At 40.7% G+C, this 15,506-nt stretch overlaps 1 protein-coding gene across 3 annotated transcripts in view; it reads left to right on the top strand.

Annotated features, from left to right (window-relative positions):
* Rop (Syntaxin-binding protein Rop) overlaps positions 1-15,506 on the top strand; it is a 341,037-nt gene that overhangs the window by 100,175 nt on the left and 225,356 nt on the right. For 2 of the 3 annotated variants that reach the window (XM_067137314.2, XM_067137313.2), the window contains exon 2: positions 12,031-12,171. In XM_067137314.2, coding sequence (XP_066993415.1) covers positions 12,031-12,171 — 141 coding nt within the window. Of the gene's footprint in view, positions 1-10,791; positions 10,913-12,030; positions 12,172-15,506 lie in introns of those variants that run through there. The other variant, XM_067137315.2, reaches the window with a different exon arrangement.

The raw sequence follows: 15,506 nt of genomic DNA, 5'->3' as shown, positions 1-15,506 counted from the left end.
CATGAAGTCTGTGGCAAGGTTATATTACCGTATAGGACGGTTGCGTGATGGGTCGAGGTGTTTAGTATGGGTCAGAATGAGACTGCAGATTTGCACCGCGCAGGTCGGCTGTCGATTACTCTAGATCAGATTGACATTGTGATTGGTCTCATTTCCGTAGACCATTGATGGGCTGTCCGGGAATTATCCATAGAGGTTGGTCTCAGTCATCAAACCATGTGGCACTTACTGACAAAATATCTTAATATGAGGAATATTGCGTCCCGTTGGGTTCCACTATCAACTCACCGATGTACAGAAATGGCACCGGTATGCACTGGCTGACATCCACCTGGACAGATAACGCAACGAAGGAGATGCGATGGAATGTCCATGCATGGTGCAGTAATCTTTATAGAGCAAAAAGCTGTCGACTGTTGCCACTTACAGTGGCCAAAAGTACAATTTCCACCACCATTTCAAGCTTTTCACTATAAAAGCATAGCTTAATGTGTAGTGGTTCAAGCGATAAATGCCTTCCGTCTTTGAGTGTAGCCAATAATTTTGATTTCTTTAATCGTTCAACATAGTTTTGCTTCTTTCTGTCAATAACCGAGGTTGAATTGTTTCCAGATCTTGAAAGCATCAATACTGTCCACTATATTGCATTCACAAAGATGCACACACGAGATGTTGTCAATTTACACATAATATACACACTAATAGTTGCACATCAAATGAACCACCATCTTGATCTCAATCGACTGCCACATTTGCATGTCACCGAACTATGGAACACTTGACTAACAAGATCACATGTGGTACCAACACAACATAACCACTTCAAAGGCAAAACCACAACATGAGTTGACTAAAAAAACCCAACACTGCGTCCTTTTTTATATACCTTGCCTGGCCAGGCTTACAGAAAAGTATGACACAACATGCTTTCTCGTATCTTCTCAAGTCTCCAGTAATCTATATACAAATGAATAAACATTCTGTAAAACTCAAGTGACAGAGGTGCATTGTTCTAGTCTCTTACCCTGTGTTGCACAATTATACGTCTGATTTATACGTTATATTTACAGGTAATAATAAATTATATACTATTAATTATGTGTTCTTATATGAAATAATATCGTATTAATAAACATACAGCAGAAGTATCGTGACATACCTTACGTGTTCTGTTACACAAGACAACACACCAATGATAAATGATACAACCATGATTTATACCAAATAAAGTCTGTACGGACAACCTCTCGTACATAACTATGTAGTTAATAATAATAATAATAATAATAATAATAATAATTATTATTATTATTATTATTATTATTGTTACCGTGGTTGGTGGATCAGCAGAGGTGAAAGAAGGTGCCGGGGTGAATGGGTCTAACTATCAAATCAAAGTTAATTTAAAACTTTAACAAGGTTATATTTTCTGAGTTTTAACAATCAATAACAACAAAATTTAACAACTTTTCACGAGTGGAGATAACAATAACGTACCAGGTACCAGGATAAAATTTAGACAAGGCAAGTACATCCAAAATTTAGTGACAGTTTAGTAATCTGGGCTTCCAGCCCCTCACATTACATTTCCTGAGCTCTCAGCTCGGCCTTACAATAGGTTACTATTTTACACTAGGGCAGAAAACCCCTAGTCCCTGGAGCACTTGCTCCCGACTCCAAATATCAAGCCTCCCAGAGGCACAGTTACCACCCTTGAAAAGAGCTGACACGCTCTTAGTTTTCAAACCTATTCAAGGCAATATCAGAAACAATTACTTGCCATCAAGGCACAACTTACAAAAAATGAAACAGGGGTATCTCGTACCCAACCTACAGGGCCTTCGTGAAAAAGAAATAACAGTTAGATAAATGGCCCGAACGCAAAATGAAAGGAAGCGAATACTTGCACTCCTCGATGTGACTTCTTATAACCTAACAGGCACTAGACCGATGAAACAGGGGCTATTCCCAAACTATGGAGGTGACTCGTATAAGAATAATTTAAGATATTACAGAAAGGAAGAAAACCAGTTACGAATTGTAGTCACCCCAAACCAATATGAAGGGGAGCTCGAGAGGGTGCATCACTCTCTATCCCCGATTTACAATTAAAGATTTTATGAAGTTTCACATAAGCTGGCAAAAATTTACATTTTTAGAAAAGTAGGTTACATGGTAACAGTTTCGGACCTATCCCTCGGGTTAAATTGCGGAGCTAGCAAAAGGTGAAGATGTTAAGTGGCCATACCTTGTCGAAGTACTGCTGCCTGATGAAAGAGGCATCTCCCGCCTCCTGCTTCACATACACACACTTAGATGTCGATCAAGTGGCCAAAAGACGTGAAAATCAGTTATAAACCCTCGGGGAAAGTTCGAGACCTTTTGTGAATAATTAAGCCACACCCTCTCAATTTTATTGGTTACCTTAAAGTTACACATTAAATCGGAGAAGAAACCTGTGATAGGCTGAAAATTAATTACAGAAATTAGGGATTGGCTAAATTCAAAACTGGCGGAAAGAAAAGATAAATATTGCCAACCCAAAGATGAATGAACAAAATTTAGTAAAGAAAAAACTTAGGAATACAAAATTTTTTCAAAAAAGGTTCTTTCACTTCGCACCAGGGTGCATGATCATAGTTTTTGTAGTGACATCTATGAAAGAATGTCCACGCGTCTTGATCAATGGAAAACAAAAAAAGTTGAAATTCACACAGTACTGGCAACTTCATAATCACAAAATTACGACAGTGACCTCTTCTGAGGAAAAGTTTAAGAATTTCAAGTTCCAAGTTCAGTGTTTCTCGTGTAGAGGAGTTCTAATTGGCGCAAGATTTAAATGTGCGGCGTAGAGGTGTACCTCCCGGTACAATAATAATAATAATGATTATAATAATAATAATAATGGACTAAACAACTTCCACCTCACAAGTCATAATAATAACAACAATCATAATAATACCACCACCTACTAACCGAGCTCTATATTTTCCCATGGGTTTAGAAAATTGTAAGTTATACGAAGGGCGTACTATACTGTTTTAGACTTCAATTTTTCCTACCCAAATGAAGTATATTACATATCAGTTGTTATGTCCACCTTCTCAACATAATCTCCTTGTAACTGTATGCACTTTTGCCATCGATGTCAGTCTCTCCAGATCTTCCTGAAACCGTTCTTTCGGAGTGCTGCATACCCATGCCTTGACAACTGTGTCCTGTTCTGCAAAATCCGCAAAACAGCGACCACGCAGAGGTTTCTTCATGTTCCCGAACAGGTGATAATCACTTGGTGCCAAGTCGAGAGAGTATGGTGGGTGTGGCAGCAGTGGTCTCTCGGCTAGTTTGGGGCCAGGCATTATTATGTTGCAGGAACACACCTTTTGCCCATTTTCTTGGCCGCTTAGTTTGAATGGCACGACGTAAGTGCTTAAAGGTTGCCACATATGCTGCACTGTTAATCGTGGTCCCAAATTCCAGCCAGTCAATGAGGATGATGCCCTTTGTGTCCCAGAACACTGTCGCCATTCGCTTGCCAACTGATGGCACTGTTCGACATTTCTTTGTCGGTGGACGGCCCCTATGCTTCCATTGCATCCATTGTTGTTTCGTTTGTGGCTCATGGTAATGGAGCCATGTCTCATCACCAGTCACAAGCCTAGCCATGAAGTTAGCTGGATCTTGATCATGGCGTTGCAAAAGTTCTCTGCACACGTTCACATGCCTCTGCTTTTCATCTGCCGACAAGAGTCTACACGCCCTTCCCCAACTATAAGTGACCGTGCACGATCCTCTGCAGGGTGTTTCGGCTAATTCCCGTGGCTGCCTCCATTTGTGTAAATGTGATGTATTTGTTTCCTTGGATGGCCTGTTCGATCTGGGCAATGTTGGCTGGGGTTGATACTCATTGACACATTCCTTTCAGAACTGGTTCCCTTGTCCACTGATGTGTGCCCTGTTTTCCAACCTTCCACCCAGTTGTAAACTGTTTTCCGTGATGGCGCATGTTTTCCATAGACTGCCACCAAGCGCCGATGAATTTCTGCAGTGGTTACATGTCTTAAAATTAAGTTGGTACTATAGAAACTTTTCATTGGGGCATGGTGGCTGCGCTTGACCATCAACAGCATGTGCCTGTTCCGCGTTCACCAGTACATTGCCAGCTGCTATGTAGCTACCACTTGAAAGTGTGTTCCATAGGAACAAAGTCGTATAGCGCTGTCCCTGATTACTTTCCATGTTGTCTGCTCCTACTTTGATAGTGTTGTTATGAAATGGCTATGACGAGTGCATTCATTGGCCCCTGTGCGTGTGCTGCTACCAAACAGTGGAACAAGACACTAGTTACACATCACCACCTTCAAAACTGAAATGTGAACCATACTCCGACATACAAAAAATAAAGTGTAAAACAATATAGTATGCCCCTCGTATGAAGCCATTACACACTTGCATCAACTAATTGTTCTAAAATATCCATTTCCGTGAGTGAAGATGAAGCAGAGGCCATGTTTACATTCAAGTATGAAGGCCATCCAACAAATAAGTTTTCCTATTATTTTCTCTGCAAACCACATGTTTTAAAATTAAGTTGGTACTATAGAAACTTTTCATTGGGGCATGGTGGCTGCGCTTGACCATCAACAGCATGTGCCTGTTCCGCGTTCACCAGTACATTGCCAGCTGCTATGTAGCTACCACTTGAAAGTGTGTCTGGTTGTTAACTCCGTTATGTTATTCGCTTTTTCACAGTGATAAATGAAATGGCTATCAATATTCATTGCCATTTAGTATGTATTGATGAAGGATACGTGAGCATCTAAATGGTTTGCCGCTGGCATTCATGGTTCCTGGAAGGATGGCAAAATGTGCATGATAAGTGCAGCGGCAGGCTTTTTACCGCTACAGGCAATGCAGCCACTGTTGCAGTTCAGAATGTGATGGATGAAGATAAACGCGTCAGCATTGATGAGATAATGAATCGACTGCCTCCTGGTATGAAAATTGGATGCTCCTCTATTGCGGCGATCCTGTCAGATGTCTTGCAGTATCGAAAAGTTTGTGCAAGACGTTTAATTACTGATGCTCACAAGCAACGATGGATGGAGGCGACCCGAGCTTTCCTGCAAACGCTTCAGAGTGAGGGAGATGAACTGTTTTCCTGCATTGTCACTGGAGATGAAAGCTGGATCCATCATTCATCTCTAGAAACTTGTTGGAAGAAATCTGGTGAACGTGCACTAAAAACGGCCAAGACCTCAGCATCTGCGGGCAGAGATTTGGCTACTGTTTTTTTGGGACTGTAATGGTGTTCTACTGGTTGACTAACTGCCCCTATGCAGTACGGTCACAGGTGAGTGTTACTGCATGGTCCTTATGAAGCTCAGAGCTGCAATTAAACGAAAACGTCCTGGTCTTCTGTTCAGGAAAGTGTTGCTCTTTCATGACAATGTGTCACTCCCATTCAGTTCAAAGGACCCAGGATTTGCTGCAGAACTTCAAATGGGACCTTTTTTTCCCACCCACTTTAATCTCTGGATCTTGCCCGAGTGATTTCCGTCTCTTTCCATTACTCAAGTTGCACCTTGGAGGCAAGCGGTGTGCGACTGATGAAGAGGTGGAAGCGAAGTTGAACCACTGACTGTGGAGACAGGACCCGACCTGGTATGACAAACGTATAAAAAAATTGCTGCCAAGATACCAAAAGTGTTAGGACAGAAATAGTGACTATGTGGAGAAGTAGTATACGAGTTGTAGAATAAAAATAAAACATTTACCAAGTGTAAATAACCCGTTTGTATTTTTTTGCAAAATAGGGATACTTATTTATCAGATAGCCCTCGTATATCAGTAAACTCTCATAAACATTTGAGAATAACAGAAGTTACAAAGTCATTACAGTTGCTGCAAATTATAGTAAAGAGGGAAAGGTATTCTCTTGGAGACTGTTAGCTCTACAATACTGGAACATAGCACAGTCATCATAGCAGTGTTGAAAGTATGAGCTATTGTAATGTCGAGTGGGACTCTACCACGGAGCAAAAGTCTGATATTGTAATGTTGAGCCCCACTCAATATAGGAGTGCAATAGGTTAAATAAATGGCGCATGGCTTTTAGTGCTGGGAGTGTCCGAGAACATGTTCGGCTCGCCAGATGCCTGTCTTTTGATTTGACTCCCGTAGGTGACCTGCACGTCGTGATGAGGATAAAATGATGATGATGACGACACATACACCAGCCCCCGTGCCAGCGAAATTAACCAATGATGGTTAAAAATTCCCAACCCTGCTGGGAATTGAACCCGGGACCCCTGTGACCGAAGGCTAGTACGCTAACCATTTAGCCAAGGAGCCGGACGTTCTATCAGTATTGCCACTACTTTATTTATAGCCCTCGTATGTGTGGCACTTTTAACCTTAAAAAATATTGCGAATACTGCTAACTGTTAACTGTCTAATGTGCAGTTTAAATAATGGGTTAGTAATAATATTATTTTTCAGCAAAGAGTGTAATTAGTCAATGATTTCAATTTCTGCTCAAGATGTTCATGACTATGTATGTATGGAGATGTCGCATAGCCGCAAGTTCACGTTTATGGGAAACAACAGAAATATTGAATTTGATTTGAGGCATAGGGTCCCCGGGCTCATGTTGTGCATTAAAGGGTTAAAACGGTACTGAACATATTTCTTCTTGGAAGGGTATCCAAGGGGCCATTCTTGATTGGTATTACTGACAAGTTGTAAAATTGTTTTTCTCGTCCAAAAACTCAGATTAAGAAAAAAAAAGCACCACTTGTTTTAACTAATACTATTGTGTACTTTGTAAGTAATTTTAATAATGCTTTAGTGTCCAGTTTAGTGAATAACATAGGTTTTAACCCAATTTGAATTGATACCACTACAAGTATAATGCTTGTATAAATATATTTTAAAGTTTGTTTATTTTAGTAAGTCTGTGCTTAAACCAGTAGACCTGTATCCTATGTTATAAACATACAGAATAAAGGGGCCTTTTGACCTTGGTGGCATGTAAATTATCAAATGTAAAAGTGTTGTAAATAACTTTGAGTTTATTGAATTGAAAGTAGAAATATCTTCAGTATGTACCAGTTGAGAATTAAGGAACACAATTTATGTACCATTATATTCAAACTAATTACTTAGAATAACTTGCAAGGTTAGTCTCATTTGACTCGCTCTATAGAAAGGTTGGAATATTATCTCTTTTCAAATCCTGTAACATTTGTCCTCTTTCAGAGAGAAACTCCACTTCTATTCCTTGTGTAAAAAGGTCATTTATATCTAATCACACTAGTATAAATGTCATGTTCAGAAATTTTTGTTTTATTAATACTTGTGTGTTGGTCAGTTCTATATAAATGGTAGTTTTTTAGTTGACATAATTAGTAGTAATATTATAGCCAGGAAGAACTCCATCATGGGACTGTCTTACCTAGGGTGTGGTAACCTGCTGTGGCATGCTCCAGTAAGAGTCCCATCTAAGGGTTATGAGCTGGTGGTGGGCAGTGGCGCGCACATACTGGTTTAAGGCTGAAGACAGTAAAGTCAAGAGGCAGTCCAAACAGCAGGAGGCAGAGTTGTGACAATGATATGGCTCGTACATTGTTGTCACCACCAACCTACCTGGCAAGCATTGTTCAAGTGTTCCAAATGAAATGTTGAGTTCTAAAATAAAATAATTCCAGGGAAGCAGGAGAGCTCCAGATCTCTCCCTGAGTTATCAGATTACCTAGCAGATTCAGGGGGAGGAAAAAATTCAGCCACTGAAAATATTTTGAAAACTGTTCATTGCCACTTGCACTATCCAAACAATGAGACTGGATCACCACCTGAAAGAGCTGCAATGCAGCAATTGGGAACAGATCAACTGGACCATTCAGGGCTTTCTAGACGTGCCTCAAGGAAGAATCCAAAAATATGCTGAAATCTTGATATCTATTGTACCAGTACAACTGAGATGCCAACCCAGGAATAGAAAGAGAGGCCATCATGGTGCATAAAGATTTCTGAGATTGTGTTATCAAAACCTGCACCATTTCAAACAGGGTCATCTACGTTATAACGCGACTGATCAGATGCTACACCCTACAGGTCATCCTGTGCTATGCCCCAACAAGTGCGGCTGAAGATGGAGAAACTGAACTGTTTTGTGACGGCATTGCAGCTGCATGAAATGCCAAAAAATCTCATTTTATGGGAAATTTTAATGCGAAGATCGACAAGAAAACTGATACTGGCCCTCTAAATGTTGGACTCTTTGGCCCTGGCATAAGGAAAGAGCAAGGCCAGATGCTCTTGGACTTTCTTGCCAAGTAGAGACTGTTCCATATAAATACACTCTTCAAGAAAGCACTGCAGAGTACATCGATGAGACCAAAACGTGGTCAAAAACAAAATCAGTTATATTGTCACATGTCACAAAAAGATCTGCACAGATGTAAGGCCATCCTGAACCAGTTTGACACAGGAAGTGATCACAGTGTGGTGAGGGTGAAGATCTTGCTGCTTGTTGTTTTAAGGGGCCTAACATCGAAGGTCATCGGCCCCGAGTGAAGATCTGCATCATCACACGATAGAAGATGGTAAAGAAGTCTATCATTCCAACAGCATGTGACCCAGAAGAAAGACAGAGTATCAAGAAACTATCTGGGTGAATTTGGAGTCAACAGCAGATTCCAGATAGGTGGAGATGAATGAACTAATGGGAAAAATTACCAGCAGAACCAGTTACCCACCTGGAAAGTGTGCCACAAAATCAACTTGAGGAGCAATAAAATAAGGGCCATTACCAAGTTGCTGGACAGACAGAGACTACTGTTTTTTTAACAAGTTGCTTTACGTCGCTTCGACACAGATAGGTCTTATGGCAACAAAGACAGATACTCCAGCAGTTACCGAGAACTAACCAAAACCATTCAGAGGGAGATCAGAAAGAACCTAAGAAACATTAACATCCAGTTGGTCTAGGAAACAATTAAAAAAAAAAAAAACAATTGACATGCAGGTTCTCTGCTCTAAGCAGTCTTGTTGGAAAATACAGATATGCAGAATGAGAAATACCATGGAGTAATCATGACAGATCAGCAAGGCATCGCCAACATCCAACATCATCCAGGGCTTCTACTACAAGCTCCACGGCAGGGAGACCATTTGGTGGCAGATGAGAACGATAATTGTGGATGCTGGGTCCGAGGGGATCTCAGAGGTCAAAAGGAGTGAACTGCGAGCAGATCTGTAGAGACTGAAGAACATCACAGCTCCAGGCAAAGACCAAATAACAAATGAATGGTGAAGATGGGAGGAGAACTACTGGAGGATGCCCTGCTAGCCCTACTGAACAAATGCCTGCAGGAACAACAGGCTCCGCTGATGTGGAATGTGGCAGACCAACTGACAAACCAAGTCAACTTCTACCAGTCAGTTTGAACAGGTCAGTTTCTGGAGGGGCTTCAGTGTGTTAGACCAGTTTCAGAAAGTGATGGAGTACAGCATCTTCGTTGACTATCTGAAGGTCATACGTTATTAGTTTCATGTCCATATTGATGACTATTACAGTTCACGGTTATAGGTGGAGACTTCAAACCTATAATCGTGAACTGCCTGAAGGTGTTCAATTCCGTAAAGATATGGACAGTGCTCTCGGTAATGGATAACGTGAGGATCAACTCTCAGTACTTCAACCTCACCGAAGACATTTGATACCGGGCGAGTTGGCCGTGCGCGTAGAGGCGCGCGGCTGTGAGCTTGCATCCGGGAGATAGTAGGTTCGAATCCCACTATCGGCAGCCCTGAAGATGGTTTTCCGTGGTTTCCCATTTTCACACCAGGTAAATGCTGGGGCTGTACCTTAATTAAGGCCACGGCCGCTTCCTTCCAACTCCTAGGTCTTTCCTATCCCATCGTCGCCATAAGACCTATCTGTGTCGGTGCGACGTAAAGCCCCTAGCAAAAAAAAACATTTGATACCAACTCTGCACTCCTGATCAAGGTCAAAGATGACATAGTTCCAGTCAAGAAATGTGTGTGGCAAGTAGAGACCATCTCTCCAAAGCTGTACACCTAGGGCTTAGAAGACATTTTTCAGGTTGCTCTCCTGGGAAAGAAGGGGATCAGCATCGATAGCACCTTCCTCAACTACTGGAGGTTTTTCAGTAATGTGTTGATCAGCTATAACCCAGAGAAACTGAAGGCCAGGCTCAAGCAACTCCTCAAAGTGTCGGTGCTGAACAGGAACCTTAAGAAAACGAAAATCATAAGTCTCGATTCGTTCAATTAGAAGTGGACAGCCAAGCCCTCAAAAGTACAACCGTACTTACCTTGGCTGCAAAATCAGGCTTAGTAAGAAAAGAACCAGACAGCAGAGATAATTAGGCTTATTGGCCTGACATGGGCAGCTTTCAGCAAACTCAGGTTCATCCTTGAGAACTCAGTGATGCCACTCAACCTCAAATAGAAGATAAAAGAGTTGTATGTGTTGCTGCTTGCCACATTGGTCTTAAGACAGCAACACTTTCACAGAGCAATGCAAAGGCACCTGAGAACTTACCATGGAACGAGCTATGTTTGGAATCAGTCTCAGGGACAGAGTGCGGTATGAGAAGATCTTGAGGTGTACTGGGGCCACAGTCATCGTGCAACACCATCGCCAGCCTCAGATGGCACTGGGTGGGTCGCATTGTGAGGCAAAGCGATGTGCGGTAGACGAGGCAAATCGTCCAGTGGCAACCGATAACCACCGGCGGAATGTCAGCCAATGACAGCTGAGGTGGTGGGATGAAATCAAGAAAGTTGTGGGCAGAGACTGGCTGCAGAGAGCTGCCAGCAGAACTGTATGGAAAGCAATGAAAGGGGCCTCCGTCCAGGAGTGGGCAGCTGTGGTCTGAGGACAGTTAGGATGAATTAGTCATTCAGATGGCTCACTTAATTTTATTCCAACGTTTTATTGAAAGTTTTTGGGTCCACCTTACTCAATACCTTGCAGTTTTGTTGCGTAGATGTAATTACAACATATTATGTTTCATTCAGTACTAGTTTCGACGCTATACTGCATCATCAGCTGAACAGAGATTTTTAGAAAAATTGGCAATCATATAAGTTTATCAACATCAACTTCATCACATTTAAAATCATATTAACAACAATGAAACTGTGTTAAAATATATACTATTTGTCCATCCTTATTTTTCAACAAGTCGAAGGATAGACAGGATACATTTTAACACAGTTTCATTGTTATTAATATGATTTTAAATGTGATGAAGTTGATGTTGATAAACTTATATGATTGCCAATTTTTCTAAAAACCTCTGTTCAGCTGATGACGCAGTATAGCGTCGAAACTGGTACTGAATGAAACGTAATATGTTGTAATTACATCTCTGCAACAAAATTGTACGGCATTGAATAAGGTGGACCCAAAAACTTTCAATAAAATGTTGTAATCTTAGTTCATTACGGACAAAAATGTTTTTGTTAATTTAAATAATTTTATTCCATTACATAAAATACTGTCTTTGTACACTCTTATGAAGTTTACACTACCTACATTGAATTACATATCCTTTAACACTGGTCATAAAGCAGATGAAGATATACATGCATTGAAAACATATTCCTTCTGTATTACTCGACATACACAGTCATAGGGAAAGTGAGAAAGGAGGAAGGTAGGGAAATTGAGAGGGGTGGGGGTGGGGTGGCAGGAATAAGAACATTGTTTCAGCTGTTACTGAACAATAATGGTTAAAAATCCTGTTGACTTTACAGTAGTTAATACTGGAACAATCTGCATTTCAGCCTTTGCTAACTTTCTAAAAAGCAAAGAATGGGGAATGGCATGGATTTTTTCCTTTTTTTTTTTTTCACTGCTTCTGTTACATTCTTCATAGAGGGAACTTAACAACTACATTGTTCATGATGTCATTCAGGTTATTTCTAAAAGTGTTTCCACATGTACTGAAGATTATCCATAGTTACAATCTGTGTAATTTTTAATACTGTTTTCAGAAATTATGAATGAGGCCATCAAGCAGAAGAAGAAAGGTGGGAGTGGGGTAGACTGGAGGGTTCTGGTGGTGGACCAACTTGCAATGCGCATGGTGTCAGCCTGTTGTAAGATGCACGACATCTCTGCTGAGGGCATTACCAGTAAGTTTGCTTTCTTAACTCTTAGGCACATTATAAACTGTTCAGGAGGATAGCTCTTACAGTTTGAGTCCTGTAGCCTTCTAATAGTTTTACTACTCTTAAGTAGTAGTTTATGCAAACTGTGTATAAAATGAAAATGTTTTTATCATAATTTGAACTTGGAATCATTTGTAATGGGTGTTCTGTAGTCAATTCCTAGTTCATGGTCTGTGGCCTAGTATGTGGTCCGGGTTCGAATCCCACTGTCGGCAGCCCTGAAGATGGTTTTCCGTGGTTTCCCATTTTCATACCAGGCAAATGCTGGAGCTGTACCTTAATTAAGGCCACGCCGCTTCCTTCCAACTCCTAGGCCTTTCCTATCCCATTGTCGCCATAAGACCTATCTGTGTCAGTGCAACGTAAAGCCCCTAGCAAAAAAAAAAAAAAAAAAAGGCATGTGGTCCTCAAGAGTTGGGATACTAGTTGCTATGGAATAGGAGTGGTCATCTTGGAGATATTCTGAGTCATAGCCCTTCTTGTCGTCTGGCAGATTGGACTGTACAATCCACCAGTGGTCCTTAACACATTAGAGGAGAGATTCTCATTGGGATTATGTGTAAGTAGGGTAGCATCTTGCTTCACGGCATTTACCAAACTCAGAATGTTTTTAGTAAGCCTCAAATCTATGGGAGCCAGCAAAGAGGATGTGTCTGGATGTGTTAGGAGTTAATGATATTTGGATAATGGGACATAACTAGGAAGAGGGAGATTATAAAATATTCTTAACAGGAGATGAAAAGGGAATTGCAATCAGTATAGTTTTCTGTTAGTAATGTAAATGAGTGAATGATATGGGTAGATATAGCAGTAGGATAGTGCTAATGGGCAATTTTAATGTGAGAGTTGGAAATCAAAATGAAGGATATGTAAAGGTGGTGAGTAAATGTGGGGAAGATATGGAAGCTAACTGGAATGGGAAGCGTTTATTGGATTTCTATGTTAATATAGGATTAGCAGTTAAAATATGTCTTTGAAGCATAAGGCTATTCACTGCTGCACATAGGAGGGTAGGAGAACCAGATCCGTAATAGACATATATATATCATAACCAAATTTTATTTCAGAAAATGTGTTAGGAATGTGTAGGTTAAGTGTAGGGGGATTTTTTTTTAATGGTACAGACCACTATCTGATTTGTAGTGAATGAAGTATCTCTAGGCCTAGGATAGAGAAAGTGAAATCTGTCTGCAGATGAATAAGGGCATAGTCTTCTGGATGAGGAAATTAAGCAGGAGTACATAGAAGTTTTAAACAATAGACAGTAAGCAGGTTCAGGATATTGTAATATAAATAAATTGAATTATTAACTGCAATGTCTGGAATTTGGGTGCCAGAGTTTACCTAAATGGATCCCTCAAATTTTGATAGAGCACGATACTGTAATTCTCTCTCCCAGGGCATGTACATAATGTTGCGTACTGTAACATCTGCTTTGGGCCTTACCTAACCCTCTGAAAACAATTAAACATGTAGGAACTACACCTAGGTTCTCCAATAACTTCTCCACTGATTCTAAACTGCCTATATTCTGACTTGTATCAGTACATGAGCACTTCATGATTACACAAAGGTAGTCTATGCACTTCACCCTTAAAACATTAAGAACTGCTGGAAGACACCCTATGTACATTGAATAATTCTAGAACAAAAGCAGGGGGAAATGACAGTTAGAACTGCACTACCATTTGTTGTGAGCCGATGACCAAATAGTTACAATGCATATATATACTGTTTTTATGTACCAACACAAATTGCCAGCTCTCACCATCAACACATGATGTGGCACTTTGATACTGTACCTTTTTATGCACTGACATTAACACTTGGTTTCAAGAGACCCTTTTGCTTGCACAAACAAGTGGTGTTGGTCTATGCCTTGAAACCAATCCATAGATTATTGAAATTTGCCATGAAACACAGAAGACCAAGTATACATACTAGATCAGTACACTAGCACAAAAATTGTATAAGTATTAGTAAGTTCTTGAAAAGAAAATTGTTCGCTAGGCCATGTCCTCCACATGCATAAATCGACTTCATCCTCCACTCTGTCTCAGTATGTCCAGGCGATTTCCGTAGACAGAAGGTTTTCAAAATATTCCTTCGACCTGTCCAGTGATACTCTCGGATCTATTATGAGCTCACATGATCTACCCAAAACACTCCCTATTATTTTTCTCTCTGTTTCAAATATTCTTTATTACTGTTTAGAAAGGTTTCCCTGCCACCTGACCAAGCCCTTCAAGGTTATTACCAAAATCTTCCCACAACTTTTTCTTGTATTCAACAATTGTTTGTTTCACTGTGTTTCTTTTTTGCTAGGGGCTTTACGTCGCACCGACACAGATAGGTGTTATGGCGACGATGGGATAGGAAAGGCCTAGGAGTTGGAAGGAAGCGGCCGTGGCCTTAATTAAGGTACAGCCCCAGCATTTGCCTGGTGTGAAAATGGGAAACCACGGAAAACCATTTTCAGGGCTGCCGATAGTGGGATTCGAACCTACTATCTCCCGGATGCAAGCTCACAGCCGCGCGCCTCTACGCGCACGGCCAACTCGCCCGGTCACTGTGTTTCTTTCATCTACGTCTGTCTGCATCAGTACTTATTTGGAGCCAATTCTGATACACATTCTTATTAAGTTTATATGCTGCCTAAACTTCATCATTCCACCGATACGTAAGCTTTATCCCATCTTTACACACAGTTGTTCCTATGCATTCCCTTGCTGTATCTACATCATCCCTCCATGCCACCCATTCTCCTCCTGTATTGTAATGGTACATATATCGCATCTCTGTTCAAGCTCAAAGATATCAGACTGCAGACTGTCAGTACAGTTTACTGTTGGCACGAAGTCATTGAGATTTGCTACATTTCCATCCGACTGGATTGCTCCCTGCCATTTTATACCTTTATGCAAATGGTCCATGTTATTCATATTATTATTAACGATGAAATATTACAGCCCTAACAAAGAACTCATTCAACCACTAGTTCCAACCTTAGTCAAATTGTCAACATAAATTTCTTTGCCTGGAATAACCTACCCCTAATCCCCAATACAGCTAACATCTTTTCCCCTGGTACTCTGTCATATGCCTTGATATCTGATAAACTGTCTATTGCTCACATTACATTTTTCAGTTATATGACACGTACAGAAAATCTGGTCCTGATAGCCCCTCAGTAGTCGGTAACCACTCTAGTTTTTATCTAACTTACTCTCCACCATTGATTGCATTCTCTTGTCCAAAATGCCTGTGAACAACTTTCCTGGTGTAGTAATCAGTGCAGT

Source organism: Anabrus simplex, chromosome 1, assembly GCF_040414725.1.
Source record: "Anabrus simplex isolate iqAnaSimp1 chromosome 1, ASM4041472v1, whole genome shotgun sequence".
NCBI lineage: Eukaryota > Metazoa > Arthropoda > Insecta > Orthoptera > Tettigoniidae > Anabrus > Anabrus simplex.
This window is presented reverse-complemented; position numbering and strand designations above follow the sequence as displayed.